The sequence below is a fragment of the Colius striatus genome, chromosome 2, assembly GCF_028858725.1.
Source record: "Colius striatus isolate bColStr4 chromosome 2, bColStr4.1.hap1, whole genome shotgun sequence".
NCBI lineage: Eukaryota > Metazoa > Chordata > Aves > Coliiformes > Coliidae > Colius > Colius striatus.
The window spans coordinates 39800436-39826315 of NC_084760.1; the positions used below are offsets into that span (position 1 = coordinate 39800436).

Consider the following 25880-nt stretch of genomic DNA (forward strand, 5'->3'; position numbering starts at 1 on the left):
TTCCCTTATCTCACTAAACCTTTTGTAATCTCACCAAGAATGCAGCAGGCATCACTTAAAAATCATTTCAGAATTAAGTTCATTAGAAATCTAAAACAGAATGGTGATTTTTCATTGTTGCCAAAATCAGGGATTGATGGTCTTCAAGGTGGCCTCCACGTACAGAAGGGATTCTACAAGGTGTAATGAAGTCATCAAGAGAACACAAGACTTTTATGAGATAACTATAGCCTCAAGTTACCCCATGGGAGGTTCAGGCTGGATATGAGGAGGAACTTCTTTACTGACAGGGTTGTCAGGCATTGGAACAGGCTGCCCAGGGAGGTGTTGGAGTCACTGTCCCTGGAGGTGTTTAAGAGACGGGTGGATGTTGCACTTAGGGAAATAGTCTAGTGGTTGCTAGGGCTGGGACAAAGGCTGGACTCGATGATCTTAAAGGTGTCTTCCAGCTGAAATGATTCAATGATTCCAACTAGATACAGAGTTTTGGAGGGGACAGATACTTCCTTAACTGGACAAAAAAAAAAAAAAAATCCACTATTATTTTTTTCCTTCCAAAGCAGCCACACTCAGCTTCCTCACAACCTCATTTCATCCAAATGTAACTTTTTTCTAGGAAGAATTAATCTTCTATAGTTTGACTTCTGCTTTACTTCCTTTGCTGTGGATGAGGGGACAGAGTGTACCCTCAGCAAGTTGGCTGGTGACACCAAGCTGGGAGGACTGGCTGATTCCCCAGAAGGCTGTGCTGCCATTCAGCAGGATCTCAAATGGCTTGAGAGTTGGGTAGAGAGGAATCTCATGAGGTTCAACAAGGACAAGTGCAGAGTCCTGCATCTGGGAAGGAACAACCCCATGCACCAGTACAGGCTGGGGATGACCTGCTGGAGAGCAGCTCTGCAGAGAGAGACCTGGGAGTCCTGGTTGACAATAAACTAACCATGAGCCAGCAATGTGCCCTCGTGGCCAAGAAGGCCAATGGCATCCTGGGATGCATCAAGAAGAGTGTGGCCAGCAGGTCAAGGGAGGTTCTGCTCCCCTTCTACTCTGCCCTGGTGAGGCCTCATCTGGAGTCCTGTGTCCAGTTCTGGGCTCCCCAGCTCAGGAGCAACAGGGAACTTCTGGACAGAGTCCAGCAAAGGGCTACTAGATGATCAGGGGACTAGAAAATCAGTCTTAAGCAGACAGAGGGACGTGGGGCTGTTTAGCCTGGAGAAGACAGAGGGAAGATTTTAATACTTAAATGGTGGGTGTTGAGAGGACAAGGCCAGTATTTTTTCGGTAGTGCCCAGTGACAGGACAAGGGGTAATTGGCACAAGCTGGAACACAGAAAGTTCTACTGGAACACGAGGAAAAACTTCTTTGCTGTTCAGGTGAGGGAGCCCTGGCACAGGCTGCCCAGGGAGGGTGTGGAGTCTCCTCTGGACATTTCCAAACCCACCTGGAATTGTTCCTGTGTGACTTGATCAAGGTGAACCTGCTTTAGAGATTGGACTTGTTCATCTCTAGAGGTCCCTTTCAACCCCTACCATGGTTCTGTGATCCTGAATAAATACTTCAACGCGAGCCTTTCTGAAAATTCCCCAAGTCTTTCCTTCCTTCCAACCTAGACTGGCAAAGCTGACAGGTCATCTTGTATAGATGCATACAGATACAGCAGAACACCTCTGGGTGATGGCACAATTTAAATCTTGCATTGACACAAAGGGATTTTCATAACAATGCAATTCATCCCCACAAAACGAGAGCATTTCTCACACATGCTCTGGGAAATTCCTGATTACTGAGACACAGAAGTAAACAAAACAAAACAGAGAGAGATGGGTCCACCACCACAGAACCAACTCAACCTCAGCACAATGCCAACACATCCAAAGTGCTGCAACACTGACATCCCAAATGCAGAGCCTCAACAACCTCCTCCTCCCCTCTCCATCTGCCCCACTGTTGCAGTTGAATGTGAGAAGCCTTCTAACACAGCTTAAATCCAAATTACCTTTTGCACTCAAAACTTGAAAGCAGCTTCATTCCAAGTCAGCATCTGTGTATCAGCAAACCTTAATGCGGATGGCCAGGTTTACACTAACATTCTACTAAATCCATTATAAATCTCAGCAGTTTATCTTATTTTCAAGGAAAAGAATTTTCCCTACTATTGAAGTATGGCTCAGTACAGCATAACTCAAATGCATTCCTAAAAATAAATGTAATTTAGTAGTCACAGCCATTTACTGAAAGAAGGTTCAACTGAAATATACTCCCTATGTAAATGATCACACTGTAAAAAAACTACTCACCTAGAAATGGAATGAGACTGAATTAATTAGTGTTAAAGTTTATAATCTCTCATTTTTACATAATAGTTACATGACCACAAGTGATGCATAAAAGGAGGAGGAAAAAAGAAAAATGAAGTGTTTGGCTTCATTAATCAGTTCATAAGTTTACTGATTTAGCTTGCAGAATTTATTCACACGCAGTGCTAGCTTAAAACCCCATATTTTACAAGTCCAAATCCAAATCCTGCCCAAGATACAGAATAGAAGGATCTTCTTTTTCATTTATCAAAATAAATTATTTTGAGGAGCTTAAAGGAGGAAATGTAAGATGTACAGCATTGCAAATTTAATGAAGTACAGGAAATTGCATTTCAAAACTACACTCAAGGCAGAAACCAACAGCAGAGAGAAGCAGCACTGAAGAGTGAACACTTGACCAAGTGTTGCACAAGCTTTTACCAAAGCTTTACGAGCAGCATGTGATGCACCCCAACTACTCCTCACTAATTCACGCCTCCGAAGTTTAGTATTCTTACAAGAACCCTTTTTTCAAGACAAAAAAAACACAGCTTTGTCCCTTTTGACTATTTTTACAGCCACTCTCAGAAGCTGGTCCTGAAGCTATTCTCTCTATTAACATGGCCATCACTACTCCTGAAAGACAGAAACAGATACACAAGACCTCATACCCTACATTCCTTATTCCTGGACTGCAAACCCCTTGGATGGTGTCAAGTGTGGTGCTGGGTACCTGCAAGGCCATTCAGATCAAAACAACACAACTCAATGATACAAAATAAGCCCAGGCTATCACTACAACTTCACTGTGATGTTTAGATAATAATTTATATAACTGATACTGAATTTAATATCTGATTGTGCTTTCAAAGGTTCATATAAAAGTGAAATTGAAGTCAGACATGTAATAAGTTATTACTTGCCTCTTTCTCAACTAGCCTTTTGCCTGGGAGCCTTATAGTTTAAGACACACAGAAAGGTAAAGAGGAAAACGAGCAGATGTATTGTCAAGGGAGGCTGTGCCAGATCTATAGAACAGCTTCTCATACTCTGTTTCATATTATATACATCACACACAGCTTGTTAGCTCCAGAGAAATTGCCAAGGAGTAAGACATGGATTGATTCTTCACTTGCACAGCCTCTAGCAGCTTGCTCCCCTGTGCATGAATTATCTGGGGGGAGGGAAACTAGAGAAATTCCTAGGTATATCAGAAGTTCATCTTAAAAAAAACAACACAAAAAGACACATAATAAAAGCAGGAAGGAAAGAGAGTGTTTCCTTAAAAAACTCACTAATGAGAAACTGGTATTACTTGGCTGTTGATGTCCTGGGTGATGCCTTGCAACCGAACATGAAACATTTTCTCAGCACAGACCATAGCTCCGTTGACAATTATGTTATTCACTCACCAATGTGCCATGCTTATTTCACTTCTTCAGTCAAAATTAATGATAGAAGGTTTTTTTCCTTAATGGGCAAACACTGAAAGCAAAACTTGCAGATTAAACTGCTGAAAATAACTAAACAGCAAGATCCCAGAGTGAAACCTCTGAACTGTAAAATCCAAGAGATCTGGTAAAAGTCTGACATGAACTAAGAGGCAGCATTTCTTTTAAATACATCTTTGAAGGAGCTAAAACTGTGTTTTCTTGTCATCTTTATTCAAGTATTTCACAGCAGTTATATTACAAATTACAGTAAAATGTTCAAAATTTCCAGAAGTTAAAAAAAAAATTAAATAACTTACTTCAAACTAACGTAAAATTAAGTCAAAATGCAAAACATCAATTTAAACACAGTTCTGAATAAAACTATAGAATCCAAAATATACCATAGTTGATGAAGGAAGTCTACTTAATCACCAAAGTAGACACGTTAATGAAAGCAAACAGGACTCCCCAATGTCTAAATAACCCAATGTACAAGATACAAAAGATGCAAGTACAAGCCCAAATTCAAGCTTATGTTGTGATTACAGAATAAAATAAAAACCAAATAAATGACTATCAGCTGCAGGACCTGCCGTTCAGGAGTCTGAAGGTAAAACCAGAGCTGATCCACCAACTTAACAACAACAACAACAACAGAAAAAAAGAAGACAAGATATTACAAAAAACAGTAATCCTATAAATACATTGGCATATGAGGAAATCAAGTGACAATACAGAGGACACAAAACAAAACAAAAAAATTAATCACAGGTGAGATTCAAGCCTGCAAATACAATTAACTCCATAGCCATCAACTTCACCCAAGAGCAACTCTATTATCTCCAAGACAGCCCCAGAGAAAAACCTCCTTTCTCAGGGCCGGCCACATTCCACTGACCCCAGCACAAGGACTCACACAGGAGTTTATTTGCAATTTTCACAACAAGAAACAAGGAAGAGAGGTCAATTTGTACAAACTCTTGCCAGTGCTATGTGGCAAAAAAAATTAAAAACATACCAAGAGTAAACAAGTTTAGACCACGTGGATAGATTAACAGCTGTTTTAACTCTATAACCACCAGACATCTGTAAAGGAAAACAAAAACTGAAGCGTGGTTATTTGGGCTAGGAAGGCGAGTATATATTGTTTTAGGTAAGCTGTCCACTAGAACATCTGATATCAGCTACTTTTCTCTAAAACAACATGGCAGCTCCTCGATTAGTAAAGTTGCCTCAACAATTTTTCCCCAATCAACAACTGACAGTAAAAATTTTCCTTTAGAAATCTGACCTTTTAGAACCATTTTTAATGATAGGCATCAGCTGAAACTTGCTTTTCACAATCAGTGGTGACTAAAATCCTCATATAAATTCATTATCTTCTTAAAAATGTATGCAGTTTTATCTTCCACAAGTGCTGCTGTTACTTGAACAAAAACTTCTTTGAGTAAGTGAAACTGGAATAAATATTTTTTTAAATTCTGCAGCAAGAACCTGAGACTTGCAAAAAACCCTTTTATCAGAAACTTGCTACAAAAAATCTGCTACATTTTATTTAATCAAATCTTAAAGTTTGTAACAATTTCCATCAAAATACAAAATGCTGTTAATGTACCAGACACAAAAATATCTCAGACAGGTATGATGCTAATAAATACTAAATGAAACATGGAAAAAATCCCATCATCAAATCTGAGATCAAAGAATCTCATTCAAAATGTGTTTTCTGCTTGTTTTCGTTGGTTTTAATCGCACTTTCCCACCTAAAAAATACAGTGTTTCTGCATGGGTTGCATTTAGAAGGTGTAACTAGATGTATATGAATGCTTAAAACCTTTCTCTGCCATTAGCTATAGAGAAAAACAGTGGCTTTCAGGGGAGAAAAAGATCCAAGACAGAATTACGTTCAACCATAGTATACAAAGCACTTTGGATTACTGCAGTAGCCCAAGGCTTGTGTTTTGTTTCTCTGCAGCACTACACTACCATTAGCCGTAGAGGTGGAGACAAGTACCTTAGCTTCGGATTGTAAATGGGAGCAGAGAGATTACAGTCCTCCATAAACACTGTTGGTAACTAAAATACAAAAAGCTGAGGTAGCTCAGTATCTCTGCAGTAGTCTGTTTTCTCTAATTGAAAACTAATCACACTGTGTTGCATATTTCTGGAAAGACACTTCTGTAGGGACAGTCACAATGAATGGTTAAACGACGGTAACACCAGCCGACTTCTCTAAAACACTTTCCACGTAGGTTTGAAATAAATCAGCCCAGGTAATGTTTTCATACCGAGCTGGGGATAAAACATGTGGGTTTTTTCCTGAAACTGCCTAGACTGTTCTCTCCAGTTGCCAGAAAGGAAAGGTTTTCAACTACACCATTCGGACACGGAGAACTTTGGTCAGAGCAGATAGGTTCAAAAGGCCGTCCTCCAATCCCTGCAACAGTAACACCAATCCCCCCCCAACATTAACAAGGCTTTGCGCAGACTGGGTTGCAAGGCCTAGCTTAAGTTTTGTTTTCAAGTGAGCTTAGGCTCTAGGACTTTGACCGACTATATCGTCTTCTTACCTGCACTGCACAGTCCAAGCTATCTTACATACACGGAACTTCAGAAATAAACCTGCCAGTATTAAACTTGGTTGTCTTAAAGAACTCAAAATGGAAAACAAGGAGGTGGTGGGAAAATGCTTCATTTTTTTAGCAACACAGAAGAGTTTCACTGTGCACCTTGTTTCTAAAACAAATACACACCAATGAAAATGGAATTCCACCATTTTGGTAAAGTATGTGGCTTTTTCAGTGTGTCTTAGTTTAGTTCTGTAGAGTAAGACAGGCATTAGAGAACCATAATACCGGTTGCCATCCAATGAAGAGAATACAAATCATCCTTTTGGAGATCTTCATTCTGAAGACAGCTTTCTAACATTGCCAGTTGCTATAATCCAAACCAATTGATTAGCCTTATCTTTCTCAATTGACTAAAAGGCACATTAAAGGCAGTTCTAGAGAGCCTCATCTTCAAATTACTGTACATCCAGTTACTCAAGATTCCTACCACAATGCATCATTGCCTTCTTTAGAACAGATTTTTTTTGTCCATTACCCCAGAGAAGAGAAAAATTGGGAAAAAAACTCTAAAAAAAAAGGTTGCCTGTTTAAAAATATTCAATGTAGATCTGCTCTTTCCAGTTCTCTTGGATGTGTTGGTCTCCACTTTGCCTGAAGTTTCCCCAAAGATAATGCATGTAGAGTGAACAAGAGCAGAAATGAAAACAGTTTCTGTAGCACCAAAAATCTCCAAGCTGTGGCATTGTATTCTTTATTTATAGCAGATACAACTACATGAAGTTCCGTTTGGTTCTTGTAGGCTGGTTGGTTTCAGGTACCTGAGACAATAGCACCAAATTCAACAGAAAGAAAAAGAGAGCACTTAAGATCAAGGCTCTGCACATACTTGGTGCAAATGGAAACTGAATGGCTCAGAGGACTGCTCTCCCATGAGCAGTTGGAGAGGATAAATCCACTCATCTTGACGAGTTCACAGGAATGTTTCAAACACATGAACTGTTCTTTCCATCTCCTGCAAGAGACAGAGCACGTCAATTACACATAAACATACAGAGACAGAAATAAAGTTATATTACCTAGTCACATTTACCAGGTGTTTTGTGGGTTTTTTTTAAATCTGCACAAATAATTAATAGGAAAATAGACATTTCTGTTTATTAGCTGCTATCTGCTAGAACAAGGTGAAGGCCTTATTCAAAACCTGCACGTTTTGTTGTAAAACACTAATGCAGAAAAACAGTGTTTAGTGATCCAACTGGAAACTAGCAATTGTCTTTTTCTTGGCAGGTTTGGCTCTCAGTTGAATCGGCAAACTGATCCAAACTCTTCTACAGCTAGAACAGCGAAGCTGGAGAGAAGGCATGTCCAGAGCATTGCTGTCCTACAGCAATGGTGAAACGTCCAACTTGGTGCCGATGCAGGCAGGAGGCCTTTGATAGCAGACACCTGAACGGCAAAGGATGACAGCAAAGCTGACAAACCACTTAGACCATGCTGATCTGGACTTTCCCAAGGGTATACTTGCCAACCTAGAGCAAGATTGCAAACTTTTCAGGTCTTGTATGAAAGTCACAAATCAGCAAACTGCACTGAGCAGAGATACGTACTTGTTGGCCACATATAAGTAAGGGTAACTTGCAGCAACGCTGGCTCAGTGTGCCCATGTAAAGTAGCCTCTTTACATCCACTGTTATTCATACCACAAACGTGAAAACTGCTTCTACTCCATTTTGACTCTGCTAGTGTGTACTTCATGCTGACATATTCTCTACTCTTTTTCCTCTGTTCTCCTAGCTTAAAATCTTAATCCTTTTCTGAGGAAAGTGGTATTAGAAACAACCTCTATTTTTTAAGTCATTACTGCACTAAGCATTTTTTTGCTTATAGATACAGTCTTCAAAGTCTATTCAAAGCTTTTGCCTGATAGTACAACAAATTGATGATTTAGATCTTGAAAAAGTCTCACAAAAATCAGATAAAGAATAAAAGAAACTGTACATCACCTCTATCAGCTGTGCTTTGTCATAGTCTCTACGATGTCTGTAGATGCACTGACTGAGGAGCGAATACAATCTCTCAAGTTGGTCAACAGTCAGGTTGTCACTTTTCTTAACCACCAAATCAAGCAGTTTCTGTTGGAACAACAAAAAGTGTAGTGACGTGGGTTTTATAATCACTTTTTACAATTTTGTACTTTAGGACAAATCAGAAATGCCATCTCCCTGAGGCTCTGTTTTGGAGGGATACATACAAGTAAATTGGACCACACCTCACTGTCAGTAAGGCCACTGCTTCCACGTCGATCCAAGAAGAACTCAAATGTCTCTTTTCACTTCTCTGCTTATACCCACACTTTTTTCTCTTGTCTTAGAATTTATACTCAGTATAGCTGGGGCAATGTTTGTTCTGTTTCAGTGATACTTCATAGAATCATAGAATGGTAGGGGTTGGAAGGGACCTTTAGAGATCAGGTCCACCTATATCAGGTTGCATAGGAACGTATCCAGGAGGGTCTTGAAGACCTCCAAGGAAGGAGACTCCACAACCCCTCTGGGCAGCCTGTGCCACTGCTCCCTCACCCTCACAGTGAAATAGCTTTTTCTTATGTTTCAATGGAACTTTTTGTGTTCCAGCTTCATCCCATTACCGTTTCATACTTCACCCTACTTCATCTCAGATAATAATTGTGACAAAGCAAACCATAAAAACTGCCTTGATAGCTAAAGCAGGTATTCTAGGAACTCACATTAGTATAAATTTTAAGTATCAACAATGGAAACACATTCAGAATTACACAATTGTTGAAAAATCGTACAAAAAAAGAAGGGCAGAGGGGACAACACATTTAAAAACTACTCATAAATAACACGTCAAAGTGTGGATTTTACATAGTAGCAGAGAGGAAAATGTAAGGTTTTTTCCCTGTCATGACACTTCTATTGTTTCTGAAGAGATTATCATCTGTACCCCACAGCAAATTAAATACAAATTTCATAGTAGGTGAAGCTAGTTTCTACAAAAGAAGACAGCAAATTTTCTTGTAACTTTGCTTAAAAGGAGACTAAACTGAAACAAAATTAACTAGCAGGGGTTCAGTCTATGACACCAAAACATCAGCCCGAATTCCAATTTGCTTTCCAATCCACTAACAGTTCTTTCCACCAAGTATGGGTACATGGGAAGGGAAAAGATGATGTTAACTCCTAATTACTAGGCACCCAGCAGCTCCCCAGTAACTGTCATGCCCAATTAACACATATGAGGATTTGCAAAAACTGCAATTAAAATAGTGGACTGCTGTGCCACTACTGGATTTGTAAAGGCAGTAATGATGGGACAGCAAGGATTCAGTACTTTTTTATTTATTTTTCATCCAAAAAACACTGATTGAAAAATCATCTTCAGAAGTTATTGCTGCCATAATACTAGCTTCCAGTAAAAAATAAAGGAAACATTGCTTCAGAACAGAAACGGAAAGCTATTTTAATTGAGTCTGTTAACAGTTCAATTCATTTTTCAGTTTTCTTACCTTTAGTCTGTCATGGTCTACAACTACAGAAGGTAAGGGATCCAATGGTTCCTCTGGGACCTGCTCCAAACTTGTGGGCTTTGACTGTTCCACTGTGACTTTTCGTGCTTTCTTGCTTTTCAAGATACCTGTAATTTGAAAAACAATTATCAGCGCTGTCAGTCTCTGAGAACGAACAGCTTGTTTCTTGACTTTAGTTTGATTTTGCTTGTCTGGTTTGTTGGGTTTTTATGAACCAAGCAAGCATGATTGTAGCAGCCAACATTATTCATTAGCTTTGTGGAATTCTGAATGTCCTAAAAACAGAAAACATGTATGTACTGATACAGTCAACAAGGATATAGTGATATTCTCATAATATTCAGATCTCTCATTAAAGCTCACTTACTTTGTAAACCTCAGTGCTAACTTTTGAAGTAAAGATTTCATTCTTTTATATAAATCTGAAAACCTAATTAAAAAGGCAATCATGCATAAGGCTTTTATTTCTTCTCCCTGAGGAAATTATGTCTCTTGTCTTCAAAGGACATGGCCCTTTCCTTTATGCATTACCAGGATTTCCCTCCTCCTTATCTTATCTTTTTGCTGCACTGTTACTGTGTTGACTGTAACTCCAAAGCTAGATACCTTCTCCAATAGATAAACAACAGTTTATCTGGCTTCTGCTAGGAGTTAAACTGCTTAAACTTTTGTGATGAGCAAATGTTTCCAAAGGAATATATTCTGTATTTCTACGGTCTTTCATCCAATGTCAATGATGTTTTTTAAGAGATTTAAGATAAAATTAAGTCAAAATACATCATATAGGACAAAATATACATCAGAGAGAACATACAGAACAGAATATATACATTTCTCTGCACTGATAATATTTTAATTTTTTTATTATTGTTTAAATGTTAACTCAGCATTGCAATTTCCCATGAAGCCTACAATGCCAAACAGAATATTGTAAGCATGCACATACTTAATATATACATATTAACTTGGACAGCGAGTTAAGGACAGAAACATTGAAAACAAGCTATACCTTCTCTATCTGCTTCAGCATCTTTAGTTTCAACGTCTGTGCTCTGTAGTGCTTTTCCATTATTGCTGCAATGTGGTAACTCAGCTTTTACTAGATCAGCTCCTTGACTTTCACTGGGAGCTTCTGTTTTCTCCTTTGGCTGATCTTCAGATGAAGATTTTTGCTTGTTACTAGACCCATCGTTGTCACAGGGTGAAACATCATCAACTGATTCCATTTTACCATTATGACATGCTGGGACAGGTATACCCTCTGAGCTGTGTACAGATGTCTCTCCATTCACACAGTCCCCTTTCAATGTAGAGTCCTTCCTTAATTCCTTTTCAGCACTCAGGGTAACACTATCGGTTATTAATAGAGATTCATTTGAGCTCTCTTCTTCTGTAGATGCAAAATTGTTTTCTTTTCCTGATGTTCCATTGTTAAGCCTCTGCTCTGCATCTATATCCATAATATCACAAGAGGATTCATCATTTGTCATAGAGAGATCTCCTGTTTCCTCCCCATTCTCCTCAATGCAGTCAGCGCTGATTTCCAGCTCTCCATTTTCCAGCAATTTACTGTCCTCTCCATGATTTTCATCATCAGCAAACTTTGCATCATCTTCATCTTTCTTTAAATTATTGACTTTCCTCTTCTTAATAATGCCTTTGCCCCACTGTGAGCGCCGTCTTGATTTTCTCCTTATTCGGACTGAATTATAATGAAAAAAAGAAACTTTTAGATACACGGGTCTCCTTCAGTAAACATACCAGGCTATTAGAACATGCTGCAGTGTGTGAGGCAATCAAATGTATTCACATTGCAACAAAAAAAGCAAGCTGTCTCTTAATTTCAATACGAACAAATCACAGATACCAAGGACTTTTAGAAGTATACCAATCCCTACCATTCTATGACTCGATGATAAGAAGTGAATGCACAATGTCATATACACAATTCCTACTCTAAACTCTGGAAAAAAGGAAGCCTTGTCACTCTTTCCTACTTACTATATTTTATATATACTCGTTTTTAACTAAAACATTAAAAAGCCCCCCAGCTAAGCAATAATGTAGAACTCTGTCAGTGTCATTTTGTTAATACAGACTCTAAAGACAGTTACTCCTGTTTTCCCTTTTTTGAACATCAGTGATTTGAAATCATAGAATAGAACAAATGGAAGTGGCAATCCATGGATTCATAGAATAAATTCACATTGGAGGGGTCATCAAGAAGTCTCTTGTCCAAACCAGGGTCAAGTGTGAGGGCAGAACAAAGTGCTCGGGGCTTTACCCAAACATGTACTGAAAACCTCCATGGGCATCGCTTACCAATGTATAGTTCTCCTAATGGTGAAAAGGCTTTCTGCCCTATATCCAGTCAGCATCCCTCTTTTCAGTTTATGTCCATTGTCAATTCAAAGACACTTTCACTATTTAAATACGTCCAGTCTCCTCAACCTTCCCTTTTTTCCTACCTCTGTACTTGAATTTACTGCATTGACAAAATGTGGTTTTAAAAAATGCGGTTCTCTGGTTAAGACCCAGACCATTTCAGCAACCCGGTCTACACCAAGACCTCACAGATACCTGCATCTATGCAATAAGTCTGTAAGCAGAAGGGGAAGCCCAGGCCCTTAAACTAACTTCATCACCAAGGCTTGCCCTCTATATTACACAATTCAACGTGAAGCAACATGGGCACATGATCCTGTTTTCATTACCTTTCACCCTTACTTTTTGATTTTTTCCTATTTCTCATTTCTGCTTTCTGTGCCTTTGAAAAATGATGTAATAAACTTTTTCCAGAAAGGGCTTGTTTTTTTACTAACCCATTTGTAATGAGATACAACTAAGGCACTAATGCAAAATAGGTTTGGGGCAAATTCCCAGTGTGATCAGCAAACACAGAAGGAAGACTGTTCAAACTTAGTACTGTTGTCCATGTCCTTTTCAAGAACATCTCACAAGAATCACAAGCTGATCTCATCTTACCAAGACATCTCACAAGACTAAGGAAGAGATGGGGGAAAACTGAAACTTCTACGTTTAGATTCAAGTAACAATGCAGACTGCTCACATTTTTGCAAAGTTGCAGCCAAGTGAATATAATTGAATATCACAGCCAACAGTTACCAGAGGTTAACAATTTTTCTTCCATTTCAAAATGAACTCCTATGTTTAGCACCTCCATAATGTTGGTAGGTTGCTTTGATTTATGAGGTATTAAGTCCTAGATCTGTGTCTGCCACAGAGTTACAGACACACACTGAGTTACAAAGATCTTGCTTTGATGATACAAGAGCTATACAGGTACAAGTGTTGAAAATTAATTCATGGAAGCTCAGAGCAGCACAGTTGTACTTCAGAATTTCCTCCCCATGAGTGGTGTATATAAGTGGGTAGTTTAACCACTACATTAGTAATACATCTTAACCTTTTAGCTTTAGAACTATCTAAAGATACAATTACACTGTAATAAAAACATTAAAGTCTCACTTGGAATATGTACAGAATGTTATATTATGTACATAAATGTTATGTATTATTACAAAATAATCCTTGTGGAGAACTGTAAAATTTGACAAAATAAAATCCCCTTCCTCCAGATATTATGTAGATTTGGTAGCAGCTTCTACAGTCAGTGTCCCTGTTTTACTGATGACAAACTACAACCTAGTCACATAACTTTTCAGGAGCTCTTGTAATCTTTGCCTAGATTGTGGAAAAGATTTTCATTAATAACAGAAGCAGCAAATCTGAAGCTGAATAAGAAGATGTAAACTTACACCTGAAAAAATCCCCCTATTAGGCAATGGATTTCACCTCAGGTCAACTCCAAAGACCGGCAAATAAGACACAGAAGGGGAGTGAAAGTCTTTTAAAGGCAATTTACTAGGTCCAAAGGTGTATAAACTAGTAAGGAAGCTGAAAATTTCACAGATACACCAATTTTTGCTTTTTAGGTTAACTCTGCTGTAAAGAGTTACATCTAACATCAAATATATTTATCTCAATTAACTGTAATTTAAATATGCCCATTTTACTAAGGCATCTGTTTTGTCCACGCTAGGACAAGAACCCATAATTTGCCTAAACACACAGGTACATTCCTAAAATTCTGAAATGTGGGAGCAATCACATCAAATTAAAACAGAATTGATCCTTTTATTACACATTTCATTAAATTTCAATCCTTCTTAAATGACAGTCAGCAAGTCCATCTCACTCTCTCTCTCATGCAGTACTATTCAAATATACACTGTACATCAGAGTTTTTTATGGCTGTTTTTAATCAGGACAAAGCAACCACACAAAGTGCTGCAGAAGATGTCCTCCTAGGAATTCTGAGGTTTGCAATGCATCAAAACCAGTAAATGCAGGATTTTTTTTGGCTACCTCAAAGTATCCACACAAAACAGAGCTTTGGTTGAAACACTGCTATTATTGTAAAACTGGTATAATGTCACAATATTAAAAAAAAACCCTGATACCTCCAACTAGCTCTTAACATTTAGGAAAGTAGAACAGGATTTCATTGTCAGATACTGCAGAAAATGCTCTCCTAATGTTAGTTGCTAAACAAAGGCAATAATCGAGCTGCTTTGGATTTTCACTCACATTTCGACAATAGAACTCAGTTAATGCTAAAGTTTTTCCCTCCCAGGCTCCTACCAGTTCTTAGTTCAAGGCAGTATGTACCATTATCACCTGAGTCAGTCTGACCTGCAATCAACAGGTGAGCAACACTTCTAAAATCTTTTTGTGCCTTTACTTCTAAGAATCAACTTTTTCCTCATCATTCAAATAAAAGTCTTCTTGCTTCCAAGCCCTTCTCTCCCAACCACTGAAGCCTTTTCTCCTCAGGCTTCCATAAGCCCACCTGAATCTCCCATTTGAAACTGACCACATCATTTCATGACCTCAGTAAGATCCTTAATCCCTTACCTAATGCATCTTTGAGCCCATTCATCACTGTTTACCTTGCTGACCTGCTTCTGCAGGGAGGTTGGACTAGATCTCTAAAGGTCTCTTCCAACCCTACCATTCTATGATTCTATGAAATCTAAGACTTCTCACATTCAAATTGCCCCTTCAAAACAATAACTTTTTGTTCTCATCTAGGCTGCACTGCTCTGTGCAAAGGACTGCCTTTTAGCATATGAGAAAGAATTTTGGTTCCAGATCTGTAACACCCATAATATCATTACATAGGTTCTTCTTTTATACAGACATCCAAGCCTATAGGAAGAGTGAAGAGTTGATCAAGGAATACATTTAAAAACTAAATCCACCACCAGTCTGTCTTTCTGTTCTGTCCACTTTCCCCAGTAAAGATAGGGTAGCTGTACACGTAGGACAAGTGTTTAACAGAGTAGGTAATTCTACGGCAAAATGTATATGTTGACACCAGATTTCATCACTTAGTTTGATTCTCTTCATATTTACCAGAAAGAAAAAGGTACTACTGCGAGGATAACACAGACCTGAGCAGCTGTCAGGTGAGGTAGGAAAAAGTCAAATTTATCTCTGAATCCTGCAAGACTATTGGCTATGATTCAAAAATGAAGGAGCTACTACAAGGTAAAACTGACATAGAACTAAAGGGCTAATGGGCAGGAACTAATGGTTTAATGGACTACCTCTAAAAACCAAAACTTAACCTGGATTCCTCTCTTTGCCTTAATGTTGATATTTTATAAGACTGTAAACTATCAGGAGCAGAATCCTACACTTGTTATTTTACAGTCAGTATGATTCATGACACATTACAGTAACAAAATGGGTTAGTTATTTACAGAAGAAAAACTTCCAGTTAACTTTGCTAAAAAAATTAACAGAGTGTATTCACTTGCAAGTTAACGCCTTAACGCCTTTTCAATTATTCCTTTTAGAGCTACTCATCTTAAATCTACCCATTGATACCCAGTCCTTTGGCAGTATTCATGCCAGAGGCAGTAGAAATACTATTGTCAAAGGAATTCTGCTTTGGAGAACTGAGTTTCTATAACTCAAACTATTATAATACCAATTATTCACACATGAATACATTCACTTGCCTTCTGAATTGCTGAACTCTTCTCTCTGTAATCTTCACATAACCTCTACAGATTTGCCAAGGGGATCCTCACTTCAGTTCTAGCTTCGTTATGGTATGCTTTTTTGTAAATCTTTATTCAGATTTTTTGATGACAATAAATACCTGTTTGACTAGAAGCCATCCATAACGTTTCCTTTGGGTTCACATGACGTTGCTACCAGAAACAAACCTTCCCCACCTTTTTTTCCTAAGCAGCATAGTCTACGCAGACAGCCCTTTTTAAAAAGTGCAAAGTAATACAGTGTAATTAATCACAGAATATAAATTTACTCTACATTTCATTAAGCAGTAAATGAGGTTTCTCAAGCCTTCCATTCCTATGTTGAGCCGTTTTAAGAGCCATCTGAATGATCCCAAACCTAAGGCAGATAGCACTTCCCCCAGAGGTGGCCTCCCATGCTTTAAAAAGAAATCCGGCTCTTACTTCAGAAGGAATAGTCCTCTAGGTGTAAGTTATGCAAAATAAAACCTGTAGCAGACTTGGAGAAATTTTGAATTCTTGCCCACTGACAGGGTCTGCTTTGAGATTCTCAATTCAGATACACCTAGTAATGGCAATATCTCTGGCAAAATAAGCACCCTTACTTAGGGGTGTACACCAGCCTTATCCACAGCAGAGCACAGCTCTTGGATATTATATCACAGTGATAGTAAAAAAATAAAGCCAAACAATATAAACAAAACAATGCAGATCCTTCCCATATTCCAGAAGTATTTGTGCAAGATGTAGAGGTAACTTTCCATCTCGTACAGTCTAAGGAAAACAGATCTCAGAAACATGGGTGAATGGTACAGAAGATTCAGAGTTGAGGTATATCCCCCAAAGCCTGCAGCACAGAGACAGAGTTGCAGACTACATAGAAATAAAGTTAACAGCTGGAAAAGGAAACAGATACCATGAGGAGATTCAAAGACTGTCAGCCACTAACATGCAAGTCTGCTTGCCTTAATGTGCATGAACTCTAATGAGAAGATGTAGCAGTCAAAGCAAGTAAGTTTCCCCTGAAATTTCTCTAGTTTGACTACTACAGTACATTGAATGTAGTCCAGTAATAATGGAAACTAACAAGTACACTTCATGCTACAGAAGACTCTTATATGCCTCTGCACTGCTTAAAAGTCCATCAGAGAAGGTGAATCCTCTGTCATTAAATGATAAAATTCACATCCGTCAAATAGTGGATTCTCTGTTGTTACCTTTACTTCACGAAGAATTCCTGTGGATTAAAATCCAAAGGAGATTCTCATGGCAAGCAAGATCACCATGGATCTAGATTTTCTGTCTGCAGTTATCAAGAACCACTTGAAGCAATGTATGTGCTTTCAGTTTTTCTTCCATGATCAAAACCCTAAACTTCTTTCTGATGTCTTGTGTGTAAAGTAACTCAAAGCCTTGAGGAAGTACTTATTACCAGCAATTTATGTTCTCTTATGCAGCATCCAGGATCCCTATATATCTGCCACAGTAATTTAGCTGCTTCCAGTAGCTCCACATGCCTTACCAAGAGACACCGAATAGTCCACTTGAAAGTCTCTGGAGTTTTTAGTCACAAAGTCCCAAACTGCAGTCAGAGATAAGCAGCAAGAAAGAACAGAGCAGAGTTCCACAATGGCTTAAAAAGCAAAGTGAGGTGCCAGCTTCCACTAATAAAGCTATTTCTCCCTCCAAAGCCAGCTATAGCATTTCCACTACCTCATTTGTGCCGGCACTACTGTTCCTGCAGTAAAACAGATAAGGGAACTAAATCCGTCTGAAACATTATGGGGTTTTTTATGGGTTAGTTTTCAACATCTTCAGTTGAGCTTTCCCAATCATGAATGGCAGTGCTGGAACAGGGGAAACAGTGGGACTGTGCAAGCAGTGAAAAGGCAAGACAGCATCTTTAGCAGCAACCTGCAGTTTGATCTGCTTGAAACGACTAAGTACGTAACCCCTAAAAGACATGTTGTTCTCCTCACTTACATGGAAAGCACTCAAGGCATAGACCTGACAAACACAGTAAAAAAACTGTATGCAAAAACTTAACATATTTATGATCTTCATCAGCCTGTATAGCACTTCACGTGAGGGAAAAATACTTGAAGAACCTGAGCACCTCAACTCAAGACAGAGAAGTCAAGTTTGCTAGAACAAAATGAAACATGTTTCAAAAAAACCCACATTCTTGGCTGCAGTATCCCCAGCATTTTCTCCCCCTAGTCAACTAATTTCCCCTACCATGCTCCCAGACTCAAGGCCTTCACAATATTTTTCCCAAAACTCTCCCAGTATATTCTGTTCTTCCCTATCCCAGCTGACCAGGATACAAGACAGACTATATCTGAGGCGTGCATACCCTGTCTGGCACATACAATGTTTTAACTGATCAGTTAACAAGGCCAGGCAGAACAGAAAACTACCATTTTTAATCTAGTCTTTTTCTTGAGCAGACACGTAGATTTATTCAGCTACCTTTTCACAAAACCTGCAGAAATCTAATCTTTCAGTCATCAAATCCTGTCAAATCTGTCTGAATCCAGCTAAATGAATGAGAAGTTACTAGGGGAGCAGAGATGGACAGAGAATATAGGTATTATTGCTATGGGAAACAGAGCTGAAAATAGAATTTACATGAAACCAGAGTAATTATGTTAGTAAAGTACACAAAAGGAAAAGAAAAGAGAAAAATGAAGTCAGAATAGAAGAGACAATCAGATGAATATCACCTGTGGAGATGATTTTTACCCTTTCCACCTCTATAGATCTGCTCATTTTCCCTCTCTGAGTAGCTTCGTACAATAGCAACTATTACAGCTTTATACATTTTTTGGTAAAATCAGTTGGCTTCAGAATACTGAAGACCACCGTCCCTGCTGCAAGAGAGCCATGAGCAAACAAAGTTCTCTGCAACTCACAAGCAAAGAGGCTTCTGTCCTAACTGAAATTACATTCAATAGAGCTTACAGCATTTATGCTTGCTGGTTGGTTCTCATGTCAAGGAGGGAAATGTAAAACAAAAGAAAAAACCCAACCCAAAACCAAACACACAGACACACGTAAAACAAATCTGAAGAAATGGGTATAAAAAACCCACACAAAATTAACAGCTTCTGCAGACAGAAAGTTTGTCCCAAGTCTTTAAACAATTTAAAGCAAACATTGACATAGTTTTCAAAAGAGAGGAAGAAGTAAGATATCCAAAAGGTCTGAAAATTTTTTACTACATTACATGTAAGTACACCTTAGAGAAAAGAAGAACTAATTGAAAAGTATTTTTCTTAAAAGTCTATCTTTCTGCCATGTTTCTTAAGAAAAAAAATGTGATAATGATTTCAGGAAATGCTCCTTAAGAGATGCTGAGCAATCTTGCATTACTGAGTCAGAAATAACACGAATAAGAAGGCAATATAAAAAAGTGTCCAATGAGGTAAACTGTAGAATCCTCTTTGCCCTTTGTCAGAGAAAAAAACATTTGATTAATTCAAGAAGCAAGTACTTAATAGTGCTGAAAGAAAATTTCTGTGCCAGTAGGTATCACTGAGACCAAAAGTTTGATTGGATCCAAAAAAAGGCAGTTAGGATTCATTAACTCCCAAAAATTAACGGAATGTCATTTTAAATTAGAAAAATGAGAAAGCCTGTGGGTTTTAAAAGAACTGCTAACCAACTCAGAATCAGCTAAGCTGGTATTTCCTTCAAAATCAGGCATTAAAAAACAAACAAACAAACAAATGTATTTCTCACATGTTTGCAACTCCCTTTTAAAGCATTGTCATGGTTTGACATGACAGCCTTTTCTGGTAAGGGGGAAGGGGCTGCAAAGATGGCTCCTGCAAGAAGTTGCTCACAACTCTCCCCAGCTCAGAGCCAGACCCACTTCTGGGGCTGAGCCAATTAGACGCCTCCACGATCACTTTTTAAGAAGAAGCCGGAAGGGGAGGTGTCTTCCTCCATCTTCTTTCTTTCTTTCTTCTGCCCCTTTTTCTCTTCTTCTGGCTGGTGGTGGTGCAAGGAGTAGGAACGGTGAGAGAAACAACCATGCGGACTCCAAGGTCAGTGATGAAAGGGAGGAGGTGTACTGTAGCAGAGACTCCCCTGCATTCTATGGAGAGACCTGGTGAAGCTGAGATTTATTTTCATTTCTTTAAAGACCCCGCATCAGCGGTACAGACTCATTTTGATAATGAGCCCGCATCAGGGGCAGAAACTCATTTTGCTAAAGCTGACCCCGGACCAGGGGCAGCGATTCACTTCATTAAAGGCACCAAGCCAGGGACAGTGATTTTGGCCGGAGGAGGCCTTGTCCCGAAGGAGGGGCCCTTTATCACTATGGCCGGAGCAGGCCCTGTCCCGAGGAAGGGACCCAATATCCACAGCTGCAACTGTGGGGAGGAACCCACGACAAAGCAGCTCATTAAACTTATGCCCAGAAGAGGCCTTGTCCCAAGAGAGGGACCTTGCAACTGCAGAAACTGCAACCGCGGTGAAGAATCCACGCCAGAGATATTCACCAAGGACTGTGTCCCGTGTGAGGGAACCTGTATCGGCAGAAGCCACAGCTGCTGGGAACAACCCACACCAGAGAAGTTTGTTAAGGACTGTGTTCCGGGGGAGGAACCCCGTGTTGGAGCAGGGGAAGAATGCCAGGAGTCATCCTCATCTGAGAAGACAGAAGCGGCAAAGCCCATCTGTGAGAGACTGACCACATCCCCCACTCCCTGCCCCCCTGAGCTGTTGCGGGGGGAGGAGGTAGAGATATCGGGAGCAGTGAGCTGGGCCCGGGAAGAAAGGAGGGATGGGGGAGGGAGATCTTAAAGTGCTGGTTGTAATTTTCTCATCATCCTACTCCCTTTTTGCTTTTATTCTGTTCTGTTTCTTGTAGAATAAACTTTCCTACTTTCCTCTCTAAGTCGAGTACTGGAGTCTGTTTTGCCCAGAACCATAATTGGCAGCGAGCCCTCCCTGCCCTTGTCTCAATCCACAACAATCTTGCTTATCTTTTTACTCCCATTTCGCTGGGTCCTCCGCCATCTTAACGAGGGTGGGGGTGAATGGGGGCATCGAGCAAGAAACTGTCGTGGTGCTGTTGTGCTAGCTGGGCCAAACCACGACAAGCATCTGGTTGAAACCAGCATCAGATACAGAAGATCAAACTACTCTTATCCAGAATGCCAACTCCTACACTCTTCAGAACAAAATGATAAAGAAACAAGAAAAGACAGTTGTCTCAGCTGTGAGAGAAGACGTCCTCAAATTCCAGAAAATCACTTTTAATGGTGTTTGTCAAGTTACAGTTCGAGTGTGAATCAATCCAGGTCACATCTGGAGAGCAGGAGGAGAAAAGAAAACAGTAGCAAGTGTAGGATTTGTGACAAAACATCAGCAGCTACTAGAATTTGAATGTTAGCATCTGCATGACTGTTAACATGCTAGCATCCAAATCTTGAATCCAAATTCAGAACTAGTCCAAAAGACAAAAAATAGTTAAATAATGAAAACCATATGGCCTCTGGGCTGCCATATCCTTTGATGAGGTATTATTGCAGTCTTATCGATGCCTGAAGTACAACGATCACTGATACCACTACAGCAGAGAGGTCAAAAAAAAGAAACTAAACAGAAGATTATCAGACAAGGACTGCAAATAAAATGGTTTCTGAGAAAGATTATAAACAAAAGATCTTTTATTTCTAAAAATATCTTTTGGAAATACTCCTGCCAAAACACAACCTCCTTTCCACTATAAAGCACAAACACATAGTTTCATAGGATAGCAAAGATCATTTAGAGGAAAATACAAAAACAAAACAAATATCCCAAAACAAAACCCTCAGACCAAGAGGCAAACAAAACATTATTTATTTAGGAACTAGCACTTTTTTATATCCTTGCTTGATCTCTGTATAGTTCTTTTTATGGAGACCACTAGTCACTTAACTTCTTGGGAAAAGTTAGCGGTGTGTTTACTTCATATTTCATAAAATGACTTTTAAATAAAACCTATCTTTTTTATGCTTCACATAACACAAAATATTTTATTTTTATTTGCTCCAAATGCTATTTTCATAGCTATCATACTTGTCTTACAGCATAAAAGACATCTCAATGAAGAAAACATAAAATCTGCAGTTTATCACTGCAATACATTACTGTTAAATATTGAAAAAAACACACAAGAAAGAATAAGAATGTAAAACCAAATCTGCCTGATACACTTTATTTCTGTGTAACACTAAAGGAAGCAACTGCAAGACAGTAAAATAACATGCAACATACTCCATCTACTGGCAAACTGGAGCAGTAGGACAAAGCTTTCCTATACAACATCCCATAATTAAAGAAATGCTAATGTTTTATGCTCTATCATGTATCTAACCACTTAGCAATGATTACCAGACACGTCAAACTGCACACTGCTGGTAGTTTCCTCTCCCACACACACATAGAAACAAGAATCTTCTCACAGATGCCCAGTGACAAGAGCTAATGTAATGGGCACAAACTGAAATATGAGACATTTGACTCAAAATTAAGAAAAAACCCCTATTACTGTGAGAGTGGCCAAGCACTATAAGAGGTTTCCCAAGCATGTTGCAGAGCCTCCATTCTAGGAGATATTCAAACACATACTGACACAGCCTTGTTCTGAGCAACCAGTTCTGAACAGGGGAGTTATACTAGATGATCTCCAGAGGTTCTTCCAACGACAGCAATTTTGAGACTCTATGATCATACATCTACTTACATCAGGCTTTTGATATATGTCCCATTCCAAGTTCCACTCAAACACTTGCACTTCTCTCAAACAAAACCCAGTCAGTAGGAAAATATTTGAAATGCTCTCTGGCAGAACTCTTCCCAAATGTATTTTCAGCAACTTCTAGTAATGCAGTCCTTTTAAAACTCATCTATACTGTGATACACATTCACCACAGAGGTACCTTCAACAAGGGAAATGGAAGTTGCAGATTCAATCTTAACTCAGGAACTTGTACCATCGTATCTTCAAATTGAACAACTATTTTGTACCACATTTCTCATAGTCCATCTGGTCTAATGAAATACATTAGAAAAAATAACTACATCATAAAATAATAGATAGCTAAAATCCATAATAAAGTTTTGTACAAAATACATAATCTCAGAAAACAAATCCACACATGACAAACTCTCTCATTCTCTACTTTACTAGCCCTGAAGAGTAAACTGGGCTTCAAATTCAGCAAGGCTCCTGCACTCTCTCTTGTCCACTCTACTTCGGGAGAAGATGCTTGACAATCATTTTCTTTAGGACTCTCAAGTGTTTCATCTGAATTAACCTGTATGCAGCTATTTTCTAAAATACTGTAAACAGAGCTCCTAAAAATCAATTTAATCATGAAAATAATGTTTGGTAATTCTTTTTCCTCATTTTTATCTAAGGAAAAAGATTAATACAAGTAAATTGGCAGGAAAAAAGGGATGATTTTCAGAATTATTAATTAGAAAGTACAGGTTTTACCCTGTGTAATTAAAATACATGAATCATTGTCCTTGTTACTCTGCCTGTGTAATACATTTTAGTCTTTAAAGAAAAAAAACACTCCACAACCTAAGTTCTTGAATACAAAAAAACCATCCATTCTATCTTTAAAATTCTGTTCAGAAATCCTTTCTCTAAACTTGTTTCTCCCATTCATACAATCACAATCCACCATATAATTGGCTGCTATTCAAACTCCTTACAATCTGCTCAGTTCTACTCTCACCCTACTCTAGTTCCTTCCTCCAAATACTCTTTTAAGACTGTTGCTAGTTTCTAGACTCTACTGAACTTAACATACCGATCTTTAAGTGTGCCCATATAATACTGCAGATTTCTGATTGCTCATCAATTCCTGGTTCTCTCTCTTGATTGCTAGAGGCATAGCATTCCTCCAGCACTAGTTCCCTTTCCCCAGACTCAGCCTTAAAAGACAAATTTTGATTTGATCACAGTCCCAAACACTAATGCATGAGATTTCGCTCTTTTGCAGAGACCTGGGAGCCCTGGTTGACAAAAAACTAACCATGAGCCAGCAATGTGCCTTCGTGACCAAGAAGGCCAATGGCATCCTGGGATGCATCAAGAAGAGTGTGGCCAGCAGGTCAAGGGAGGTTCTGCTCCTCCTCTGCTCTGCCCTCATCTGGAGTCCTGTGTCCAGTTCTGGGCTCCTCAGCTCAAGAGGGACAGGGAACTTCTGGAGAGAGTCCAGTGCAGTGCCACCAAGACGATCAGGGGACTGGAACATCTTCCTTATGAGGAAAGGCTGTGGGAACTGGGGCTGTTTAGTCTAGAGAAGAGGATACTGAGGGGGGGATCTTATTAATATTTATAAGTATCTAAATGGTGGGTGTCAGGAGGTTGGGACATCCCTTTTTTCTATAGTAGCTAGCAACAGGACAAGGGGTAATGGGATGAAGCTGGAACACAAAAAGTTCCACTTAAACATAAGAAAAAACTATTTCACTGTTCAGGTGAGGGAGCAGTGGCACAGGCTGCCCAGAGGGGTTGTGGAGTCTCCTTCCTTGGAGGTTTTCAAAACCCACCTGGACACGTTCCTATGCGACCTGATCTAGGTAAACCTGCTTCTGCAGGGGGGTTGGACTAGATGATCTCTAAAGGTCCCTTCCAACCCTACCATTCTATGATTCTATGATATGCTGTCAAATGAATAAAGAACACCTTGGATTCACATCATCAATTTATCATATAACAATTTATTCAAGCCATAATTCTGTACGATTGACTTTAATTCTAATGGAAGAAATTACAGCTTCAGGAAATAAAACTATACACCTCTAATTAATTAAACTACTTGACATCAACTCTATCATTCACACACAAACAATGTTCAACTCTGGCCAGTTATCACCATGCCTAGAAAATTCTCTCATCAAGGAAAAGCCCCATGAAGGAGAGCACAAAGACCAACGAAAAATTGTCATCTTCAATCTATTTGGTTTGTGTATTAAGCAATAATTGATAATGCTATTAATAATGGACCCCAGAATCTTCACCAAGAAAGCCAAGCAAAACTATCAGTATATCCCTCATACTCACTTTCTCTTATAAACCTTGTTTGTAACAAAAATATGTATTTATCTGTTCTAATCAACTGACCTCTTGAAAATAATTAGCATTGCCTCTGATTACCTACACCACAGCCACTCCTCACAATTCTAGCGATTTTCATCACTTAATTGGACTAATCCAACAGCCTCACTGAGAGTATTTCAACATCCTCTAATAATGGGTATTAACTATTGAAAATCAGGTCTCACAAAGAAAAACCACAGTTGAACATGTAATCTCTTTTCTAACTTTTATCATGATAATGCATGTATTGAAGAAAGGAAATAAGTAACTATAGTGCATGTGAAAGAGTATGAAACAATATGTAAGTATGTACTTCTGAATATACACAGAGTAAACAAATCTTAACACTCAGATAAAAAGGATCTTGGATTTGAGTTGTCATTAAAATAATATTTTACAAAGAAACATATATTCATATTGCTTTAGTTATTCCTTGTAACAAAAACAGAAATCCTGCTTCTGTCCAACTCCTTGTAGTCAGAAAAAGAGTATTTCCCCACATTCCACATGTTTCATGCCTAAAATTACTTCTAGAAACAATCAGGAAACAGTAGTATACACATATTTGAAATCTTTGCCACTGCTAGTACCATATTTTTGCACAATTATCACCCAAGGTACTCACATGCGCATTTACTTGCAGAGTTGGGCCAAACTGCCATTGTGGGTTTCTGTTTGTTCCGAAAAGCCTCTTCAGCTCTAGCTTCTGTTTTCCGTACAGTAGAACCATGAGGATTTATTTGTTCCACTGGTACCGATAAGCCTGCATACAGAAGATAACCACACCTTTTTAAACAAATCAAGCTGCATAAAACTACTGAATTTAAAAAAAGCGCCAAA

General features: G+C 38.9%; 1 protein-coding gene across 3 annotated transcripts in view; it reads right to left on the reverse strand.

The window, feature by feature from the left end:
- Positions 1-4003: 4003 nt before the first annotated feature.
- Positions 4004-25880, reverse strand: part of ATAD2B (ATPase family AAA domain containing 2B) — a 79372-nt gene continuing 57495 nt past the window's right edge. For all 3 annotated transcript variants that reach the window (XM_061989987.1, XM_061989986.1, XM_061989988.1), the window contains 5 exons: positions 25666-25803; positions 10861-11553; positions 9831-9958; positions 8305-8433; positions 4004-7313 (listed from right to left, as the gene is read on the reverse strand). In XM_061989987.1, coding sequence (XP_061845971.1) covers positions 7272-7313; positions 8305-8433; positions 9831-9958; positions 10861-11553; positions 25666-25803 — 1130 coding nt within the window. In that variant the 3' untranslated portion in view covers positions 4004-7271. The remainder of the gene's footprint in view (positions 7314-8304; positions 8434-9830; positions 9959-10860; positions 11554-25665; positions 25804-25880) is intronic.